This window comes from Thalia democratica, chromosome 7 (genome assembly GCF_965202585.1).
Source record: "Thalia democratica chromosome 7, ktThaDemo2.hap1.1, whole genome shotgun sequence".
NCBI classification, from domain to species: Eukaryota; Metazoa; Chordata; class Thaliacea; order Salpida; family Salpidae; genus Thalia; species Thalia democratica.
Genome location: NC_139171.1, coordinates 45,975,877 through 45,998,669, shown reverse-complemented (window position 1 = coordinate 45,998,669; position 22,793 = coordinate 45,975,877). Strand labels below are relative to the sequence as shown.

Below are 22,793 nucleotides of genomic sequence, written 5' to 3'. Positions count from 1 at the left end.
AGGCCGCAGTTTTAGTTTTAGTGACATTTTAATAATCTATCAGTTTAAGATTTAATCACAGACAAAAAAAAGTCCCAATTATTATCATTTTATAAGTTTAAATGACTTTTAGCTACACTTAGAGGGCCTATTTAATCTTAAAGATATGCTTAGGTATAAATAACATGTTAAACAAAACACACAAAAAGTAAAAAATTACATTTTAGTTAATTAGTGTGCATTAATTTTTTACATGATAGAAAACATTTGTTTTTAGTTTATTTATTTAATAAGTAATACAAAAAAACTTGTTGTTTCCAATTACTTTTAAAGCTTTGTTTTAGATCACCAGTTGCTAGTGTAAGATGGAAGTTATAGTCTAAATCAATGTTTCCCAAACATTTTTCATCAGGCCCCCTTTGGAAAAACAAAAAAAGCTATGGCCCTCTCTTAAAAAAAACTACCATTCGATAAGTCTTAGACCTAATTTAGATCTTTATCAACAACTCCATAAAATTTTAGTCTTATGCCCCCCTCCCCACACCCTTTTGTAGCTTATTTTCCCCTAAAATTCTTAAATAGCTTATGTTAAGGAGCCTTGATCTAGTATCAGTTTCAAAACTACCCCTTAAATTTGCTTCAGCCGTGAATTTCAGCATATCCAGTGTAAGTTTAACATTTTAATCTTATGGCTCCCTATGATTCCTTTACTACACTCGACTGCATTCTATTCAAAAAAAAAACGTTCTTGCAGGCCGCAATTTGTCGACCTCTGGGATAGACCGTGGTTTAACCAGGCTAGTGTAAAACTCATCTTAAAATAACTTTGCTTGAAAAAATTAAATGTCGAATCAAATCTAACAAAAATAAGTTTTTTATAAAAAGATATATTTGAACAGCTTTTTTCCGGTGCATAACTTACTAAAAATATATAACAGAATGCATTTCATTTTATTTAAATTTATTTAAGTACTTTCAAGTAGGACTCGTCAGAAATTGTTTCCTACTGGATTGGAATGAATACAAATTGAAATAAAATTATACTGCAGTTTAAAGTTTTAAGATATAAAATGACGTAATAATCAAATGTTAAAAATTAAATAAAAGCTAATGCTAAACAAATTTGGTATACTAATAAAACTCGGTAGAATTAAAACAATCTAAATAAAGAAGCGAAAAAAAAATTAAAATAAAACTATGCTTAAAATAAAGTTTAACAAGAAACTAATTACTTTAAAATCACTAATATAAGGATTTAAAAAGTCTAGTTTGGTAAACGAACTTTTTCTGCTTACATAAACTGGGCCTTAAGGATTGAATACATAAGGCTTCCAGAATATGCAATTGAAAAGAGTTTTCCGCTCTGACTAAGACTGAAAAATTGTCCTTTTTATAATTTTTAACACACTCAGGATTGTCCAACAAATGTTGCCCAATCGCCGAGAAGTATTTTTTAGTTGGTTTCTTAGAACGGCCATCAAACCACTTTTTCAAGACTTTCGGAACATGTTGATCGATTCTTACATAAAACCTTTGAGATGTTTTTTCCACGTAGTCACTACCACAGTGACAACTAAATTTATAGATGATGTTACTTTTTTCATGGGTGGGAGAAACATCTTTGTAAATTCCATTTAGAGGTCGATCAGTATACAAAACTGTTCTTAAATGAACAGAGCTGAAAATCTTAAAACTTTAAACTGTAGTATAATTTTATTTCAATTTGTATTCATTCCAATCCAGTAGGAAACAATTTCTGACGAGTCCTACTTGAAAGTACTTAAAAAAATTTTAATAAAATGAAATGCATTCTGTTATATATTTTTAAAAAGATATATGCTTTAAAATACTATAAGTGATAATGGAAAGACACTAATTATTAAAAATTTTGAATAATAAAAAAAAAAAAGAGACCAATAAGATTTTTTTTTGTTAAACAAAGTATTTTATACGTATAATCGCAAAAATCACATCTTTATAATTCATAAAAAAATCCAAGTTTTGTAAGATTTTTACTATTTTAAAAAATTATAAATTTTAAAAACGTATTTTTTCGTACTAAAACTAGTTTTGTACTAAACAAAACAGATGTGATTTTCACTGAAAAATAAATATCTTTTTCTTTTAATGAAGGTTTTTTTCAACTTTTAAAAATAACGAACAAATACATTTTTCTTTTTTTGTTTCAACATAAGTTTTTAACAACAAAAACGTGTAGATTTAAGATGTAAATTGTAGGTAGACAATTTTAATCGTATAAAATACTTGCTTGTACTTTTTTTCTTTTTAAGTAAGTTGATTTTACTACAAAAACTACATTTTTAACAGTTTTAAAAAAATTTACTTCTTTCAGCTCTGAAAAAATCTTCAAAATAATCGATTTTTGTATATTTCCGACAACTGGTTTACTATCAAGTCTTTTATTTTCCAAATCCAATATATTTTCAAATTATAGTTTTGGTTAAGGGAAAAGTAGAGAAACTAAATTTAGTTTATTTAGTTTTTAAATTATAATTAAATAGGAACTGGCACCATAACTTCAGCAGTATATTCAGTTTTAAAATGAAATTTTTATTATTATTTTCTTGTTTTTTGACTGTAATAGAAAATACAAGTAAGTATCTTTTGATTATTTATATTTTCAAATACTAATTTGTTATGCCAATAGTAAATTGAGGTTTGCGCAGAATAAACTAGCAATATTTTACTAAAAATTTTCTACCTTAAAAAAATAGTTATTAAAAACAAGAGTGTACCCATTTATTTTTATTTTTCAATTATAGTAGGTTTTTTGTTTTTATTAATGTAATTATATTTATCAATGTTATTAAAAGTTGCAAGTTTATTAAATTATTTTTACTTATTTAGTATTACTTTAACAAATTTAACTATTATATAACCAACTAGATTTTTTTCCAAAATTTTGTTTTGTTTTACTAAGTGGAAAAGTTTTTTTGATTAAATTAAAGCACAAATGGTTTTTGTATTTTATCATTTGTAAATAATTTTGATAGAAAAGTAAATTTATGTTTTTGCTTCACCAACCAAGGGTCAGCAGCCTTTTAAAAGTTGTGAGCCAACTTTATTAAACAATTAATAGCACTATTTTGGAAAAAGTCTTCTTCGACCAGAGGTGTTTTTATTATCAATTAAAAAAAAATTTCAATCAATAAGAATATTTTGGTAGATAATTGTGGGATGAAATTTGCAATAATTTAGCAATAGTACAGTGCTTCCTTGCCATGTTGGGCAAGCTTTTTTGTAAATAAGACAGGATAAGCCTTTAGCCAGATATAATCAAAATATTGTTTTTGTTTAATCTACCACACTAATACTATGCAATGCATATAATAAAACATACACTTAATCATCCATTATTTCATATTGTTTTAACTTTTTTCAATATCAAAGGGTTAAAACAGACAAATAATAAACAAAACAAAATTAGGTAAACTTTAAAATTAATTTAATAAAAACAAATTACATCCTAAACAATTGAACTAATATTGGAACTCTTTCTGAAAAATAAAGAATGGAGGTTTGTTTGACATAACTTTTTTGTTTCTTAGCATAAAACTTATGGAATAGGATAAGTTGTAAAATTTTTACTTGTGTGGTTTCTGGTTATTTGTTGAATCCAGACGATAATGTTCTAATGCTAAGGTATGTCCTGGTAACACTCTGACATACAACCTGGTTTTGTTGCAATTGAAAGCTTTATGTTAGAAGTAGCCCTTGGTTTGGTATTTTTATATTTGTATAGGGCAAAAAGAAATATAAATAACACTAAGTCTAAATTTTTCAAAAAATTATTCTGTAACTATTAACTGCTTGCTTAGTTATTGTAATCAAATTAGACATGTATGTATAGTAAAGCACTGATTTTAGATGAGTTAAAATACATCTTCTTCTCAAATAAAACCAGCTAGATAAGCGAGTAACCGGATATTTGAGGAAGCACTGTAGTACTAACTATTAAGCTAAGTGCCTAATTGTAAGTTTTTACATGAAGACTTTTTCTTGTATAGTTTAAAAAAGTAAGTTTTTAGCTGAAAAGTCTTTTTAGCAGGTCCATATTTTTGCTTTTTGGGTTGCAGTTTATTTACCTATGCCTTAAATCAGGGTTTTACAAAGTGGGTCAAGTGTTCCCCTTGGGGGCCATGACAAAAACTTAAAGGGCCATGAGGTCATAATTTAAAACTTACACCAGATATTCTAGACTTGATGATGAAGAGCAAAAAAAGAAAAGGTAGTTTTTGAGTAATCAAGTTGGAGGGGGCCATAGCTTTTTTAATTTCTGTTTAGGGGGCCTTTAAAAAAAAGTTTGGGAAACTCTGCCTTAAATGAACAAACATTAGCATTTAAAAAAAGCTCTCACGTTGCATTTGTTAATGAAAACTTAACATTTATGATGAAGATGACATTTTACTAATAAATGAAATATATAGCAATACTTTGAGTCAGTAAATTACTATCTTAAATATTTTTTACACACTAGGTTACTTGGAGAACAGTTCTTGGCACACCAAATTCATAAGTAAATATATTTAATTACAAAATATCTACTTCGGTTCTCATTTGTTTGTATTTAATACTATTCTAAAAATAATAATTTTTTAAACCTATGAATAAGGTATGATTAAAAATAAACTGAGATAAACATATGCTTTAATTTTCAGAGCCATCTTGTAGAAAAAAATTGTTTCACAAATTTAACACTAGGTATTTAGGTTTTTGTCAAAAATGCACAAAGGTTAACTTTTACACAAATAAATTTTTGTATGAAGGGTCACTTTTGCACTAAGGTTCACTTTTGCACTAAGACACTTGCCCAGGTTGAAACTTTTAATTTATTAATTTTTTCTTACTTTCACTGTTACCCCTTACCCTTGGTCAGTAACTTTTTATTTTTTTTAATTATTTTTTCTTATTTTTTCACGTACTATTATTGTTACCCCTAACCCTTACCCTTGGTCAATAATTTTTTTGATAATTATATATATATTTTTTTCTTTTACTTTTGTACAAAAATTTTACTTGTGCAAAAATGCTTTTTGTGTAAAAGTGTTTTTGTTCAGAACTGACCGATCTCCAGGTTTTTGTTATATGATTTCAGTGGAAACCTTGTACCTTAGTTGGTTGAACTAAATAACTTAAAACATTTATTGTTTTGCATTATAAAAAAATAATTAAACAAGTAAAAAATTTGTGTTTTTATTACTTTGTAAAAAGTGTCTGTAGCAGTGGTTTGCTACTAATAATTTGATTGAAAAAATATTTTTAAACTAAAAATACTTTGTACAGGCTCGAGTGAAATAACTGTAACAAAAGGTAGTAGAGCTGAGTTTAAGTGTTTTGATGAAGAGCTATCTATTGCTGAGTATGAAAAAAGTGGTTGGATGTGCATTATCAAATTTAATGGCGAAGCAATTTTTAGAGTAAAAAGAGAGGTTAGCCTAAAAAAGTAATATACAAAACATTTATTAAAAGCACTTTATTTTAATCCTTTTTTAAAAAATACACCACCAAGTATCTAAACTCAAAACAAAGTGTAAGTAAAAGTATTTTTCTTACTGGTGTTTTAGTTTTTTCAACTTTTATTTTTAGCATCATTGTTTTGAATTATACTAATATATAAAACAAACCAAAAATATGATATAAAATTATTTAAAGTTTAGGTCTGTACAAACACACTAAGAAAGAGTTAAAAACAATGTATTTGGAATTTTAAATTGTATTTTTTGTAAATTAGAAATTTTAAATGTTATGTTTCAAAATTGTTTCACATTTTACAATGCTTATTTGTATCACTGCAATTAAAGCTTTTTAAGGTCATTTTAGAAAAGTTAATATATATTTTTTAAGAACTATTTTCTTTAAGCCAATGCGGTTTTTTAATATAAACAACTGTTTTATAATTCTGGCTTGCTTGCAGAACACATTCCACAACTAATTATTTTGTTGTAAGGATCTTTTAACCAAGTTTTACCAATAAAATGTATTGGTAAAATAAAATGAAACCAAAGTATGTTTTGAGCAAAACATTTTTAATTTAACCTGACTAAGTAACTTAATAATGAAAGTATAAATTTGAATTCTTAACTAAATTTCCACCATAACTTAACTTTTGCTTTATAAAAATTTGTTAAATGAAGTTATCAAAATTTTAGGATACCAACAATCTTTTGTTTCTACTAAAATTCCACCTTGTCTTTTAGAAGTTAATGTTATTTTGTGCATTTTTGTCATAGCTATTAGTTAATTTTTATTATTTATTAGTACCTTTTAAAATTAAAACTAGTTTTTAAGATGTAAGTGATCAAAGTTTGTGAGTTCAATAGGACCCAATGAAATAAGCAAACCAAACAAGCAAAAAAAAAAATTATACACTACATATTTTTTCATTTTTTATCCAACCTTCTTTAAAATTTTACAATTAGTCCATTACTAGTTTTCAAACAAGTCATTTAAGCTTTTTTTTTTTTTTGAAAAAAAAACATTTTTATAATAAAAAGCTGATTATATTATGTGCTAAAGTTTTTGTTTTTTAACTTTTCAAAAATTAACGCTTGTCATTTTTAATACTTTTTAAAAAGTGTTTCTTAAAAATTGTAATTATAAGCTCAAACAAAAAAAGGTAAATTCTTAGTTAATTTTTCATATTTTACAGAAAATTTTAAGTGAAAAATTACAATACTAATTTTTTCAAAAAAATGTCAATAGCCCTAATGCCTGTTAGTACCTGTAATTTCTGTATCACAATGCCCTAATGCCTATTAGTAAAATCTGTTTAAGAAGTACATTGTTAGTTTTCAATAAATTTGTTAAACTATTGTTGTTTATTTACATAAGCACCAGTTTCAAAACAAAGGTTTTACATAGTAAGTCTGAGTAACTAAACAATTATTTTTGAATTTTTTTATTAGTTTAATTTGAATAATCTAATTTTTATTAGTAAAAATTAAAATAGACAAAACAATCATTCATTTCTAGAGCATGTCAAGTGTAATCATGAATCAGGAAAAAAATACTGAATCTCCGGTTACAACAAAAAATATTGAAGTTAACTCACAAGGACAGCTAATAATAACGAATATAAAGCGACAAGCAGAAGGTGTTTGGGAGTGTTCTTCTCATAGCTGGAACTTAATGTATAAAGATCCAAGAAGAACTTACACAACTAGTATTGAAGTACAATGTTGGTTTAAATTACTTTCATACAGTTAAATTAGAGCTTGAAATTGTATCTTACTGAATAAAACTATTTTTTACAAAACAAGGCTGAAAACCCTAAAAACTTTACCAGTAATATTTTCAGGCTTGCCTTTTATTCAAGTTAGATTTTACTCAAACTATTCTTAAAGAAAAACTCAGACAATTTTAGGCTTAATGAAATTATCGTAGTTAATTTTAATAGTTTTAATTCAATTTTTAATATTTTGTTAATTTTATAGCTTATAATTATCTTGATATACTCTTATAGCAAATTTATGATCAGTTTAAAAGATAGTAAATGTTGTTAATTTTTTTTTGAAGTAATAATTTTAATTAACTTTATATATATATATATCACTGAAGTTTTATATAAAAAAATTTATATAAGTTATGTTTTCAAAATATATTTATTAACTAAACGATTTCTTTCTTTTTTGACTTATAAATTTTAAGGTAATTCTATTAGTTTTTGTATTTTTAAAATGTAACAGTTTATAGTTTGATGTTATACTACAATCTCAACTTAACTTTTTCTTTGTGAAAGTTTGTATTAAGTTACCAAAATCTTAGAATACCAACAATTTATACAAAACTGTTGTAATAATTTACTTTTTAGTTATGTATAATCACTGTACTGTTCTAATTACTAGTTTACAAATGCGTCTAAGACTATAGGTTTTGAATGATCTATATTAAACTTATTTTTTTTTGGAAAGCCTAAGAATTAAAAACAAGTTTTTGACTTAACTTGATTTACTTAATTTTACCAAATAAATGGTGTACATTTTAACAAACAATAAATTGGTTGTTTTCCAGTTATATCAAATTTGAAGAAAATATTTTATCAGTTTAAAATTTACTTTAAAAGTGGGATTTGATATTTTTTTAGAGTTAAATATATATTTCGTTTACTAAAAACATCGTATAATTTGATTTTATCTTTAAATACATACAATTTATACATAAATGATATTAGTTTTGACATTTTTATATACAGCTAAAACAGTAAAGTTTACACAAAGCTGTTGTAACAAATAAAATTAAAATAAGTTATTACATGTAACATATTGGTAATATATTTTAATGATATGAAAAAGGTTACAGTTTCTGCACTGCACTTAATATTTCAATATACCTTGAGGATACAATAAATTCAAAAATTATTTTAAGCGATATTAAAAAAAGTAGTTTGGTTTTGTAACAGATTTTTGAAAATCTGATTTTTTGTCTATGAGTTGGCTAAGCTATATCCTGATGATTATTATATTTATAAATATTGTTAAGAAATCAATAAAATATAAATTATTATATACTTTAAATAGTGTAAAACTTAACATAGTCTCTAGCAAAAAAAAAATCAAAAATTTATTTTTACATACGTAAGTTGTACAGTATTTATTGAAAAAAAAGTTCTTGAAAATAAAATTTAAATTAGTTACTTTAATTAGTTACCCATTGTATTTAAAATTTTAGTACCACCAGAAGTATCTCTTGAAAATAGTTCAGAGTATATTCGATCAACTGATCATACTAATGTGACCATTGTGGATTGTGTCTCAAGATTAGGTAAGTTATAACGTTTTCTAAAACTAAAAACTATGAATATACAAAAACTTTTAAATGTTTTATATGATTATTTCAAAAAAAGCTTTATTTTAAAAATATGACTACTATTAATTACTATTACTTCCATTTATTAGGAAAACCAGCTGGTGAACTTGAATGGAAAACAACAAGTGGACTTAAATATCAGCAATTAAGGTAGGAAATTACATTTGCAACCAACAGCGTCATTTATAATTGAATTTGTTTAAAAAATTACAAATCTAAAACCAACGATTTTTTTTTAATCAAGTAGTTAAGCAATAGGTTTTCTTTTTACATATCAATGTATATTTCTGTCTATGAAGAGTTTAAGGTTGTATATTTAAATGAAATAAATTGTTTAACTATTTACACTAAATTTTTGTTTACTTTACCATTCTAAACAACTTTTTTTAACTTTATTTGAAACGCTCAATTCGAAAAAGCTTGTGAGCATTTAAACAAACCAATACTTTTTTTTTGCTCTAACAGTGAAAAGTATAAAGACGAGGAAGGGTTGTTTTTTGAAAAGCTATCACTCACGATTCACCCGAGCAAGTATTACAACAATGTTAAATTTTATTGTTCTTCACAACATCCAACTGGAGAAGTTGTAAAAGAATTTCTTCTTAATGTTACATGTTAGTACTATGTTATATGCACGGTTGCTCGGAAATTATTTTTTTATTTTTATACGAAACAAAAGACATTTGCAAGTAGTAGTTTACCATTAGTACTTACTTAGGTAAAAATATATATTCTACTTTGTTTGAATAAAACAATTTTTATCCATAAGTGACGAAGTATAAAATCGTGTTTATAAGTATCTATAGAGTTAAACATGTATTGTTTTTTTATATTGAAGTTGCAAGTTATTGATATTCTTATATCTTATTTTTGTTTATTATAGATAGTATATAAGTATTAAAACTAGAAGATATTTAAAACACTATCACTTAGATAAAAGGTTTCACAATCATTATCACCAAACAAGTTTTGAAAAGTAATAACAGAAACTAAAAGTAGTTGTACAAAAAATACTCTTTTAGTATTATGATTATACAAATGATGTTTGATTTAAAAGTCTATTAAGTAAAAAATATATTATAAATATAGTTTTCGTGCGTTAGTGTACATGAGTGCAACACTGAATACCACTTGTTTAAGTAACATAATAAGTAAATTAGTATTTGATTAACTTCTTACGTAAAACTTCTGGGCTAATTAAAATGTATGTTGTAGCTATTTTAGAACTATTTCAATTAGTATAAAAATGTTAACAATTATCAGATCCAGCAGAGAAATTGTACATTGAAGTTGTTTCGGAAGCTGCTAATTTCAAAACTTTGAAATGTATCGCGGATGCAAACCCTATTGCTGTATACAGATGGACTAATGATAAAGATGATGTTGTTGTTAATGACCAGACAATCGAGCTTGATGTTAACAAAGATGTAACTTATACCTGTACAGCTACTAACTATATTGATGGTTTAGTTTATGGGATTATTTCCAGAAACATTACACAAAGTCAATTGAAAAGTCTGGAAGATCGTAAGTGTTTTTATAGATAATAAAGTAAAATTTTGTATTTATTTTTCAGTTGCTTAACTTACTAAATAGTTTCTAGTTTATAAAAATTACTAAAACTAGGTTGAATTTCTGAGAAAACGCAAGCTTAAAAAATTTAATTTTAATTGCGTTTTTATATTATAGTTAATAAATTTTTACTAAGGAAATAAGTTTATTTTTTATAAGGATAACAAATTACGTTTTGAGTATACTGATTCTATTTATTTTTGTTTTAGAAAGTACTGCTGCAAGCTCATCAAATATAGCTATTATAGTTGGAGCAGTGGTTGGAGTTATATTGTTACTTGTGTGCATTATGCTGCTTGTTTACTTTTTCCTTTTGAAACCCAATAGAACTTTTAAAGAAGAAAAATACCTAACACCTAAAAATACAAATGATAACAATAGGTTATTTGCTTTTTAATCATTAATTTTATGAATTGATTTAGAAACGCTATGCTATTACTTTTGTAAATAAAAAAATATATAAATAAACTTAGTCAAGTAGAAAAGTTAATATAACTGTTATAGCTGCAATGGTTTTGCAATTATTAAATATTTAATAAAAAGTAAATAACATTTCTTACATATAGTAGACCAAAATAGATAATGTTGTGTTTATGGCGGCGCTATAAAAATAAGCATACTACATGTAGCATATATATATAGTCTATTTTATTTTTATCGATCTTTTGTTTATTCTGAAACTTTTATTGTTTAATTTATTTTGTAAGTAGTAGTAATTCATGATTTTTATTATATAGCTACTTATGTTTAATTTTTACGCAAACTTTCAGTATAATAGTAAATGAGTTGTAGTACTATCAAGTTAGTTTTAAAAGACTAATTTAAGTTTTTACTAGAGTAAATCATGTGCCAATAATAATTTTGCAAACTTAAATTGTAAAAAGTTGATGTTTAATTGTATAAGTTTAAAACAAAACTTGTTTTCTCGGAGGAAAACAACAGCTGTAGGTATTTTACTATAAAAATAGTTTGACGAAAAATCAATAAAGATTGATGAATTATTCAAAAGTAACGTTTTTAACTATGTTAATATTTAAATTTATAATGTAGTTTGTTGTGTTTGTTTACACTAATCTAAATTTTTCATAGTAAAGTACTTAAATTAATTATGTTTTCATTTATTTTTTTTAAATTTTAATAATAATTTTATGTTTTCTTTAATAAATGAGTGAAAATTGAACTATACGAAGCATATTTCATTTAGTTAAGGTTGTATTTTTTAGTAGAAGACAAACAAAAAAGTTTGTTCTTATAATTTTTTGTTTTGATATTTATTTATTTTAACTTTAATGTTTTTTGTCTGTACTTTGTTTATGCATTTACTAAGTAAATTTAATTCACTATCTTACTTAAAATAAAATTTAAAAAGTTCTGCATTACGAAAGTTTTAAGCAATAATTAATTTCTTAAAACCAAAAGTTTTTAAAGATGAAAGTGGCCAGTTTAGTTTTTCAGTGAAAAAATAAGTGAAAAATCATATTTTTTGTTTTATGACTAAAGTTGAAAAAAATAGAGTATTAAAATAAATAAAACTTTATTTAAAGAATTATTAAATTTAAAGTCTATCCGGACCTCAGTAAATATTTTTATTTAAAAAAAGAAAAAAAAAAGTGTTTTTGAAAAAACAATTTACCAAACACTAAAATGATCTGTTTTTTTATTATTTTATCAGTTCTCGCCCGATGATTCAACACCCCTCATTAAGGCCTCCATCACCGACTACAAATCCTCCTAATGACGATGACAATATTTCATTTCATTCGGACGACGTCAAATCTCCGTTCACCACACTTGTCAAGGCTCCTTCTAATATTGAAGTAAGTTTTTTGTAGAAAAAACATCGTTTTGTAATAGATTTTTGCATTCTGCACAAAATAGCAGTCCTCTAATTTTTAACATGTGTATTAGTTTTCACAACTTTTTATAAACCTAATTTAAATAAGTTTTTGTTTGTGATCACGAATGTTAAACTATTTAGTTAATTTGTTTGTTAAAAAAAAATAAATTTAGATAGAAGAAAATCCAGAAGTTGAAATAACAACTGGTCTTACTTCAAGAGCTTCACTAAATTTTCAGGTTTATAATATTTATTTGAATATATTTTTAAAACTTTGGACAATAAATAAGTCTATTATTTAAATTAAAATAATATCTATACCAAAGTAAATGATTTTAGTATGTTATAGATTTTCCTTTTTTGATAGTACAAGTTAACAAAAATAGTAAACTTATGATTTGTAAAATAAGTATATATTGCATATTATTTTTGTTAGTTTAAAACGTTTACACTATATAATTTAGGTCAAAACTGTTTTTAATTAAGTCGCTTAAATAATGTTTAGACGTGATAATTTTTCAAGGAGTCAAATTTTATTTCATAATACTTGGTTATTTTATGGTTTAGTTTAAGTTCTTAGAAGAATAGCTCTTTTTTTATTATAAAGTTTTTAACTAAATTAAACTTTATCTTAAGTAGTAAAAGTGTTAAGCTAGCTTTAAAAGTAGTTTGATGTAGACTTAAAAAATAGTGTAGCTGCTATGTAAGTACAATAGACACACTTATTTACACATCCTGAATTGCAGTGCCTATTTTCGGTTTTTTGGTTTTGTTCTTTGTTTTTTAATTTATTTATACTTAGTCAAAGAAGCTCAGAACTAGAGTCTAAAAATCTGAGTGTCGTCTAAGTTTATACGAATTTATTAACGTACATTGTAAATTTTTATATAATGTTTGTAGAAAATAAAGATATATTGCAGAGAAAGTAAAAATATTTACATTATAATCATTTTTATTAAAAGTTTTAATTTTTAATTATAAATAAACCATTAAAATATTTCAAACTTTTATAACTGTTTTTGATTGAAACTATTTTCAAAAACTAAATACTAAATATTTTAATAATTTAATAATTTTTTTTAACCTTTATGTCTAAGTTCTTAAGTTTTTAGATAAAAGATGTTTACTTATATTATATTAATTAATTGTTTATTTTTTTTATTTAGATTACAACAAATCAACACTAAAATAGTTTTTTTGAATAAAAGGCCTAAAACGATTTTGTAATTTAGATAGAAGTGCTAAGTAAAAACATCTAAGACACGCACAACTTTTAACAAGGTCAAATGGTTTTTCTTTTGTTTAAAGTAAAAAAGTTTTGCTAATTAAAAATTAAAATCTCATGTTGAATTAATTATGAATAAGGACAAAACTTTTGAATTTTAGTTTTGTTTATTTTACTTGATTTTTAAACATATTGACTACAAATTTCAATGAAACTTAATTTAGACAAGTTTTATTTCGTACAATAATTATATATAATGTTTAGCTTTTTATAGCTAAGTTTACATATGTGTACTAATATAGTCGCAAACTTTTTGTCAATTTTATTAAGCTTACTGCTTCGTGAATATATTTATTTTAATTTTAGTTTATCACATTTTGCAGTGAATTAGAAATAATATCCTAACTTTATTTTTATGAAATAATGATTTATGTTGTGAAGTTATGAATTTGCTACTATATTAGTTTTTAAACAGTAAACTTTGTTTAAGAAAAACTTAAATGTATATCACAAGTAATATATCCTTCCAAATGCTTTATCTGTACTTTATTTTACCATAACTAAATAAGTTTGTCTAGTAAAATTTAAACTTGCTTTAAAATTAATTGAATGTTGATTAAAAAAACATATAATCAATATATAAATTGAGAATTAAGTTAAGGATGCAAGGACATCTAAGTTTATTTCATATTTTTTTTAATTTTGCTAACTTAAATGTTTTTCAACTGTGTAAGCCGATGACGTCGTTGTGTAAATATTTGTTGTCATTTTGTTTGTTCTTCACAAGAAGTTCGAAAGCTAAGATTTCGCAGATATTTTGGTGTTTTAAGAAGATTTAAATATACAAGAGTGTTCGAATAGTCGTTATTTGAATTTTATTTCACTAAAGCTTAATAGTTATCTAGGCTGTGTAGTAAATTTAGAGAAGTTTTTTCAGCAAGTTAATTAGACCAGAACGGCTTAATCATTAAAAAAACTTTCGTTAAAAACGATCATCCAAGTGTTTTAATATTTGTTGTAATAAATATTTTTTATGGACATTGTGTTATTTTTTATGTTTATAACTTTTTTGTTTAGCTTTTCTTAAACTGCTTCTAAAAGCCTACTAGCTATCATTTCAACAGTTATTTCAAATTTTTCTTGAAAACTTGAAGTGGTTTTAAATCTTCATTGCTTATTTTACACTGTTATTTCTGAATACTGTTTAAAATTCTGTTAATATTTATGAAAAGTATTTTTTTTATGATAGCTCATTATTTTTTATTATAATAGTGCAAATAACAGCGAATAGTATAGTTTAATTTATTTATTTAAGATATAATTATACTTTGTATAGATATATATATAAAAGTTGTTGGCTTAAAAAGTTGTAACAAGACTTAAAAACATGTTTGAATTTTATACAATTTAAACAGAATAAACATTTAATTAAACGCAATAATGGTTTTAAAACCGGTTTTATAACTCTTTTAGAAGAGCACCTAAACGTTTAAGTACTGTAAATAAGGGTCTTCGTTAAGCTAGTTTGTCTGTATGTATATATATTTGTTTCTTAACTTTTTAAATTTAAAAGTTTATAGATTATTATGTAAAAAAAAAGAAAATTTTACATACGTCTGCAATGTTTTGTATAAATCTAAGTGTTTTAAATAAGTATATACAGTTTTGATTTTAGTTGTAGTTAAATATTTGAAATAAATGCTTGTGTAAGCGATTTGTATTTTAAAATCTCATCAGCATTTTATAATTAGTGTTTAGAAAAATTTTAAGTATTTATAAACGTTTATTAATAAGTGTAAACTGCTAAAATACTGTATACATAGTTATTTACTGTTTAAAATAAAATAGGAAACAGTTTTCGTTGTTTTTCTGCAAATGTCATTTAAAAAAATTTATTTCTTAACTCATGCTGACAGCTGTCTTCAGGATAAATTTAGTGAAAATAAAATGTGCCGTTGTTTTATTTTTATCTCAGTTTATTTTTTCTTTTCACGTTGTAGTTTAAACTGTAATTGAGTATATAAATAATCAAAAGTTATGCTTACTTTTAAAATTTATAATTTTTCGTGCACTTAAAACTGAATACATATGAAAAATAGTCGATTCTAATAGTTATTTAATTGAAGAAATGATAATTATTATTACTCTTTGTGTATAGTACTTGTTTTAACTCTGATATTTTATAAAAATATCTTTAATATAAATTTGCTTAAGTTACAATGTGCCACATTTAGAGTTATTAAAACCTTCAAAACTAATTTTATTACTTAGTTTTAGAAAACTGGTTTAGTCTTAAACGAAGTTTTTATGTGTTAAATCGTTTGCAACATGAGCAATAAAACTGTATAATAAGAATTATTTTTTTATAGGCTCGTAGAAAACGTCCTTCGTCTACAACAACTTCAGTTAACAGAAGAAGTCACATAGACCACAACAAGAAACACCAACCATTTTCTTACTCAATTGTAAGTAATTTTTATTATTTTATTTTACAAACGTTGTTAATCAAAGTTCTCTTTGAGCAAAAGTTGCAGGGATCAAAATGTGAAAAGTAATTTTTTTTCAATACTTTAAGCAGAACGATGTGTACAGTAAAATAAAAAGTTTTGTAATTAATAAAGAGTTGGTTTGTTGTATAAACTAACTAGTTCATGCACACAATTAACGTTAAAAGTTCTTTTATTTATTAACTTTAATTTAAACTATGATGATGATTTTTTTAGACTATGACAAACTGCTTAGTTTTAATAATTTTGTAAACAGTAAATTGATATAAGATATATTGAAAAGTTTCTTAAATATATTATAAATCAAAATTTGACACTAATGGAGAACTGTAAAGTTTTTGCGTTTAAATTACTTTCAAACTCGCTATGAATTTTTTTTGATAAAAATTTATACTATAATGTTCATTAGAGTAAAGTTAGAAAAATTAAATATATACTTTAAATAAAAAATTATTATGAACCTTAAAATTGCTTTTTTTTTTATACATTTAAGTTTATGTTTTATACAATAATCAGGGTTCGTGCGCGTCAGGCTAAGTCAGGCTAAATCAGGCTAAATCAGTTTTTTTGAAAAAAGTTGAAAAACGTCAGGCTAAATCAGTTTTTATGTTTAAAAATTTGAGAATCTCAGTTTTTGTCAGTTCAAATGAATGAAATGTTTTTAATTAAGATCAAATTGAGATGTGAATTTATTTCTAAATAAAGATTTAGTTATTAAAGACAAAATCAGTCAGTATTTGTAAAAATAAGTGCTTAAAACCTTTTGTTGAATCTCTAAAATAGTTTTATGAATCTTCATTATTTTGTTTTTAGTAGATTATATACGTCATAATTATAAAAATTCATAAAAAAGTACAGTTTAAACATTACAGTTTAGTTCAACAACTTAGCTGTTTGTCTGAATTTGTTTACATGAGCTTTGTTTTTCAGAGCTTAGTTGGTTAAACTGTTTTTTATTATATATTTTATTATATATTATATAGTTGTATAAATGTTTTTTATTCATTCGTTTATAAAGATTTTTTTGAATAGCTTATGTAATAACATAAAAAGCTTAAACTGTTTTTTTAGTTTGAGTAGTTATTTCAAAAATTATGTTGTTAATAAAAAGATAAGTTTTAGAGTCCAGATCATGTGTTTGATACTTATCTTTATGTATTCGTTTAAAAGGATTCTTTGAAATAGCGTATGTAATATCATGATTAGTTTAATTTGTTATTTCAAAAATTAAGATGCTTTAATGGTAACATAAAGTTTTTGAGAGATGTGTTTAATTACATTTTGTTTTTCTTTTACAGACTTATTCACATTTCTGTTTTAATAAATGCTTCTGGTCCAGTCATGTAACTTATAATTGACGAATTCAAGTACTAATTGACACGAACCCTGTATATGGGTGATAAGTAGTGGATGTAACTAAGCCCCAAAGTTTATAAAGGTATGAATTCATTGAAGCAGAAATTATAATGACCAGTTAAAAATATTCAATTTGCTGGGTAAGCATGGATAAGTGTTGAAAAATAATTCATTTAAATTTTTATTTCTTTAAAAGTAGTTTTGTGAATACTTTTATTGCGTTAATTTGCTAATTAATACCCCCCAATACCCAAAATGCCTTCTGAAGGTGATTTTTTTTACTTTGTAAAAATGTCAGGCTAAATAGGTCACTGTCAGGCTAAATGAAAAGGAATTTCGCGCACGAACCCTGAATAATGTTCTTTAGTATTTAACACTGTTTTTAGGAAACATACATATAGTATGTGTTAAGTACTCAAAAATATAAATTTAAGCGTTTGTTAACAAAGATTCGAGCGAAACAAGTTCACTGGAATATATAATATTAACAAATAAAACAGTATTCTTTCTTTATTACACTTACACATGTTTCTATGTGTTAACGGGTTAACACACTTCAACGGAGCTCTGTAAAAAAAAAACTATTGTAAGGAAAGAATAGAAGCTAAAGTAGATACATATATTTTTTAATAAACATATATATACCTACTTTAGCTTCTATTTGATCCTTACAGTATTAACACACAGAAATCCCGTTAACACACAGAAACATGTGTTAGTGTAATTAAGAATACTGTTTTATTTGTTATTATGTAATATGTGTTAGTTATGACTTAAAAGCATTTATTATATTTAACCAATGTATTTATAATATAAAAATGTGTTTATTTAATTCTTGAAATAAAATAGGTAGTTAAAGGTTAGGCTATACTTTAAATAAATTCGAGTAGTGCCTTAGTTATAGGTTTCTTTAGATAACAGAATAAAAATGTTACACTACGAAATGATAGAGGTTTATAAATTATTAATCTATATAATGTATCAAAAGTATTTTTGTAAGTCACAACTTTTTATAAAATTTAGATAAAGATCAATTTTAAAACTTACCTTTGTTTACCTATTTTTATTAAAATCTCTAAGTGAAGTTGTCTAAAGCCTTCCTTGAGTTATGTTTCAAAGTTTGTTGTTATTAATTTATTTAAACTTATCTTGTTAAAGGTTTTTGGTATTTTTTGCTGTTTAAATTAAGAATTGATAAAACAAAACTGAATATTTCCAGCCACTCAACACTTCCACTGCAAATAGGAGCTCGCCAAACTACATCAAAGTTCAGCACCACGGCTCAAGCGGCAACTTCATAAGAACCGAGCAGCCCGTCGAGTACGCACAAATAAGAAGTTCCAACCATCGCGTTGACTCGCACCTAGTTTAAACAGTTAACTGTTTGAGAATTGATGCTATAATGTGATTGTTTTGTTGAACCTTATAAAACTGTTTGATTTTTGGCTTTGCATAAGTGGTAAAGTGATAGGGCATCGAACCATATTACCCATACAAGCAAATACCGTCGAAAGTCAAAACAAATGTTTTTTGTTCTCAAATAAATAATTCAATTAACTACGTGTCGCTGCCCATTAAATCTAAGCAACTCTAAGGAGTCTGTAAAGGTTATAATGTAAAATTATAACACATGAAAGGAGACGTTATGTGAAATTTAATACACATGTACAGTACATAATGTACAAAGGTTTTCTTTTCATCGTTTTTTCTAATGTATGTAATATTTTTTACAGACGGTGTAGAGTTGTTTATACTTTATAAGCACTCAATCGTCGTTAGTTGAATGTAGTATTTGTTAGCAAAAAATTATATAAAAGGTCTGATTTTACATGCGAAACAGAGTTTATATTAAAATTGTTTTAAAATATATTTAAAATTTTTTTTTTTTTATTAACTGACTTACAAAAATTTATTACCACAAAAATAATATACATTTTATTTATATGTCTCTAAAATTTGCCTACTTTTAGCAGTTTAATCTTTACTACTTCAACACATCATTGTTTATTAGTTTAATGTTTTATTTTTTTTATTGGTGCTTATAATGAAATGCATTTTTAACATCTGGTATTAAATTGTACATTAAGTTTTGAAAACGTTTTTTGCGCTTTAAAACAAATTTCATATATATTAAATCATTTATTTAGTGTTATAGATTTAGTATTTTAAATTGTTTTGCTAGATGTGTTTTTAAACTTCTTAGTTATTTTAGTTTTAGTCTTTGGAAATGATTCCTGTTAGAACTACTGTCATTAAAGTTTTTAATTGCACATAATTGGTTGATTCGGTACATTTTGAAGTTGAGAGGCCTTAAATGTTTTTTTATTCATAAATTGAATTTGTTTTAAGTTATTTAAACGGTTTTATGCCGTTAAATTTTTTATTATCGTAAGTAGAAATGACTTCTTTTTTTATATACCTAATACATTTTTGTCATTTACATTTTCGTTTTTTACTTCAAACATTTTCAAATTAAGTCTATATATTGTTTTATAAATATATCTATTATACATTTAAATATACTCTTAATCAAAACTATTAAAAACAAATTGTTGAAAACTAAATTTTTTTTGTTCGCTTAACTCTTACTTCGTAAACTGTATATAATAAAATAAAGTTGCCTCTTAGCACTAAAACGTAATGAACACAAATAAGTTTTTTTTTCTAGTGAACTTATTTGTATGTAACCTTATTGTATCTCAAATATTTTAAAATATTGTTAATTTTTTTATAATATTAGTTTTTTTAAATCAGTTAATATTTGAACTATAGACTTTTAACTGAGTAATATTTTGTCTTACAAATTTCTTTGTCGTTTTTTCTGTTTCATTCAATCCCTGTGCCATACAATGGTAGAGGTTACAAATGATGCTTCACAACTGAAATAAAGACTAATAGTTATTTAGTTCGTTTTCAGTTAATTGAGTATTTCTTAAACTTCATAGCTCCGTTAAACTAAGTTAACTTGTTAACACACAGAAACATGTGTTAGTGTAATGAAGAAAATAGTACTGTTTATATATGAAAAAATTATTATTATTATACATTCCAGTGAACTTGTTTCGCTAGGATATTTATTAGCATTCGCAGAAATTTATATTTAACTAGATTTGGATATATGTATTAATTTTTTTTTCATGTACTAAAAATTTTGAAGCTTTAGTGATAATCCTATAGTATAAAATTTAAGAAAAACTTGACAGAATTTCGTTAAGTTAAGCCACTAAAATGTTTCTAAACAGTTTTGGAAGAATTTTTTGTTTGTAAAAAGACTAAAACAACTATATTATCAGTGTTTAAAAGTAATAGATAAACTTTTGTACCAACTAATTTTGAACAAAATTTATGACTTTCTTCTACAAATAACTTAAATGAATAAGATTTATAGAAGTAAAAAATTGAACATAAACTGAAAAGAGTTACCTATGCCGAAAATTCAGTAAAAAATAAGACTAGACTAAAGTTTAAGTTTCTCACTTTTTGTTGTTGAAATTAAGCAGAAAAAAAAAAAAATTTCAGCTATAACCATGGTTTACTAAACAATACTTGCTTTTAAAACAAACAAATAACACTAAGCTAGATGCAAATCCGAAAAAGAAAAGACTAGTTCGGATCTTTTTTGTGATAAATTAAGTTAATGTGACCTACAACCCTTTTTTATTCTTACGGTTTATAAAATCCTCTGTAAAGTATTAATCGGCGAAACTCGATATTTGATTTTGTTTTCTCTTATAGTTAAGTATAAAGGTATCAATCTAACTTAAGGATAGTAAAATGATTAACTCTACTTTTTTTTTGGTGCAATTGGGTATTTCGATAAGTATATTTCATACTAAAGTTAATAACCTAGCTGTGACAAAAACACAGAAACTCTTATTTAGCAATTGCACCAATACCTTAAATTTTAAAGAAGTTTTACTTTGTTTATCACCGTCTGCAAACTTTATCTGAATAACCCTTTTTTTCTAGTTTTTATACTTTAATTTTTTGGTGTCTCTTTCAAGTATTAGTGAAAATAATTTTAAAAATCAGCAGTTGTGGCTAATCATTTTTCTTACAGGTTTTCGATGATTGATTAAAGTTAAGATACACACTTACGGTAAATAAACTTAATATTAAAATGTATTTATTACAAGAGATCAAAATAAGAGACAGTACAGCTTAGTGCTTTCTGCCAGTTTTCAAAACTTTTAACTTTACTACTCAAACTTATTAATTTTCGATTTATTTATCCTTTCTAAAACTGCAATCTCAATATAATTGTATTTTGATATAAAGTTGAAAGCGCTTTTTTTAAATAAATCAAAACACAAGAATCTAGGTCTAAATTAGTGATGTACCGGACTCACTATCCGGGTCCGGCCGGATATTGCCATTTTTGTCTGATATCCGGATCCGGCCGGATTCTAATTTGAAAAAAAAGTCCGGGTCCGGCCGGATCTCTGTTAGGATCCGGCCGGACCCGGATCTAGTTAGTAAAAAAGAGCATACTGAAAAGTATTTTTTCAAAACCAAACCCTGTGTAAATTAATAAGAGTCATTTTCGTCAGTTAAAATTAAACACCTACCGTGATTGGCTCATTTTGTACACGTGACTAATCTAAATTTGTTTATATTTAAACTATGAAATAAACATTTAAGAAATGCAACTCTTTACATATGTTGTGAAATTGAAAATTTTGGAATGAATACTTGCATCATTTATTGTTTAAAGTTGAGCTCAGAGAATATTTAGAGTTAATACGGTTGAATGTACGAGCCAATGAGAATCATACGACAAAATGTTTCAAACTGAATACTGATGCAACAAAACATCAGAACATGACAGACAGTTTATATGTAAGCAGTTAGTTAGTTTGGTGTGCAGCTTGAAGCAACAAAATATCTTGAACTTTTTTGTGAATGCTTATTGTAAGTAGTGTTTTGTTTTAAAAGTGAATATTTCAACTGGTGTTTAATTGTTTAAATATTTAAGCCAGGTTTATAGTTTAATAGTTTATTAAAAATTTTACAGTTTCTTGTTCACGAAAGGTTTTATTTAAATTTTAGTTTATTGTTTTAAGTCTTATGATATAGATTTAAATAGCTTCCAGTTTTTAAAGTGTTACCAAAGTAATTAATATTTTTGTATATGCTAGTATTTCTTGTTGTGTTTTATACAAAAGATTCATCACTAAAAACTGTCGTGTCTGATTATAAAAAACAGTCTCAGTCAGAATTTAGTATTTGTTAGATATTAATTAAATAAGGTAGGATTTAATTATGATGGGTAGTACATACTAATAAGTTAAGTGTACCACAATCAGTCGAAAACTTAACTACCAAATTGTTAACCTTTGCAAGCTGTTCTACTGATTATTAGATTAAAAGAATTTTTTCAGTTTTTAAAACCTCATTCTGACTCAGGCTTGTTTATACTCACTCTAGCTAGTTTTATTGACTTAAACAGTGGCAACCCTGCTAGTTAGAAAATTTTTGGGAATTTTAGAAA

At 24.8% G+C, this 22,793-nt stretch overlaps 1 protein-coding gene across 1 annotated transcript; it reads left to right on the top strand.

The window, feature by feature from the left end:
* The first annotated feature begins 2,509 nt into the window (after nucleotides 1–2,509).
* LOC145840520 (uncharacterized) lies at nucleotides 2,510–20,158 on the top strand. Its single transcript, XM_082947810.1, has 12 exons — nucleotides 2,510–2,593; nucleotides 5,284–5,429; nucleotides 6,973–7,177; nucleotides 8,668–8,760; nucleotides 8,895–8,955; nucleotides 9,271–9,419; nucleotides 10,069–10,332; nucleotides 10,587–10,758; nucleotides 12,050–12,194; nucleotides 12,388–12,453; nucleotides 15,809–15,904; nucleotides 18,522–20,158. Exons 1-12 carry the CDS (start codon nucleotides 2,542–2,544, stop codon nucleotides 18,672–18,674), a joined length of 1,602 nt encoding a protein of 533 aa, XP_082803936.1. The 5' UTR covers nucleotides 2,510–2,541; the 3' UTR covers nucleotides 18,675–20,158.
* The last annotated feature ends 2,635 nt before the right edge of the window (nucleotides 20,159–22,793 follow it).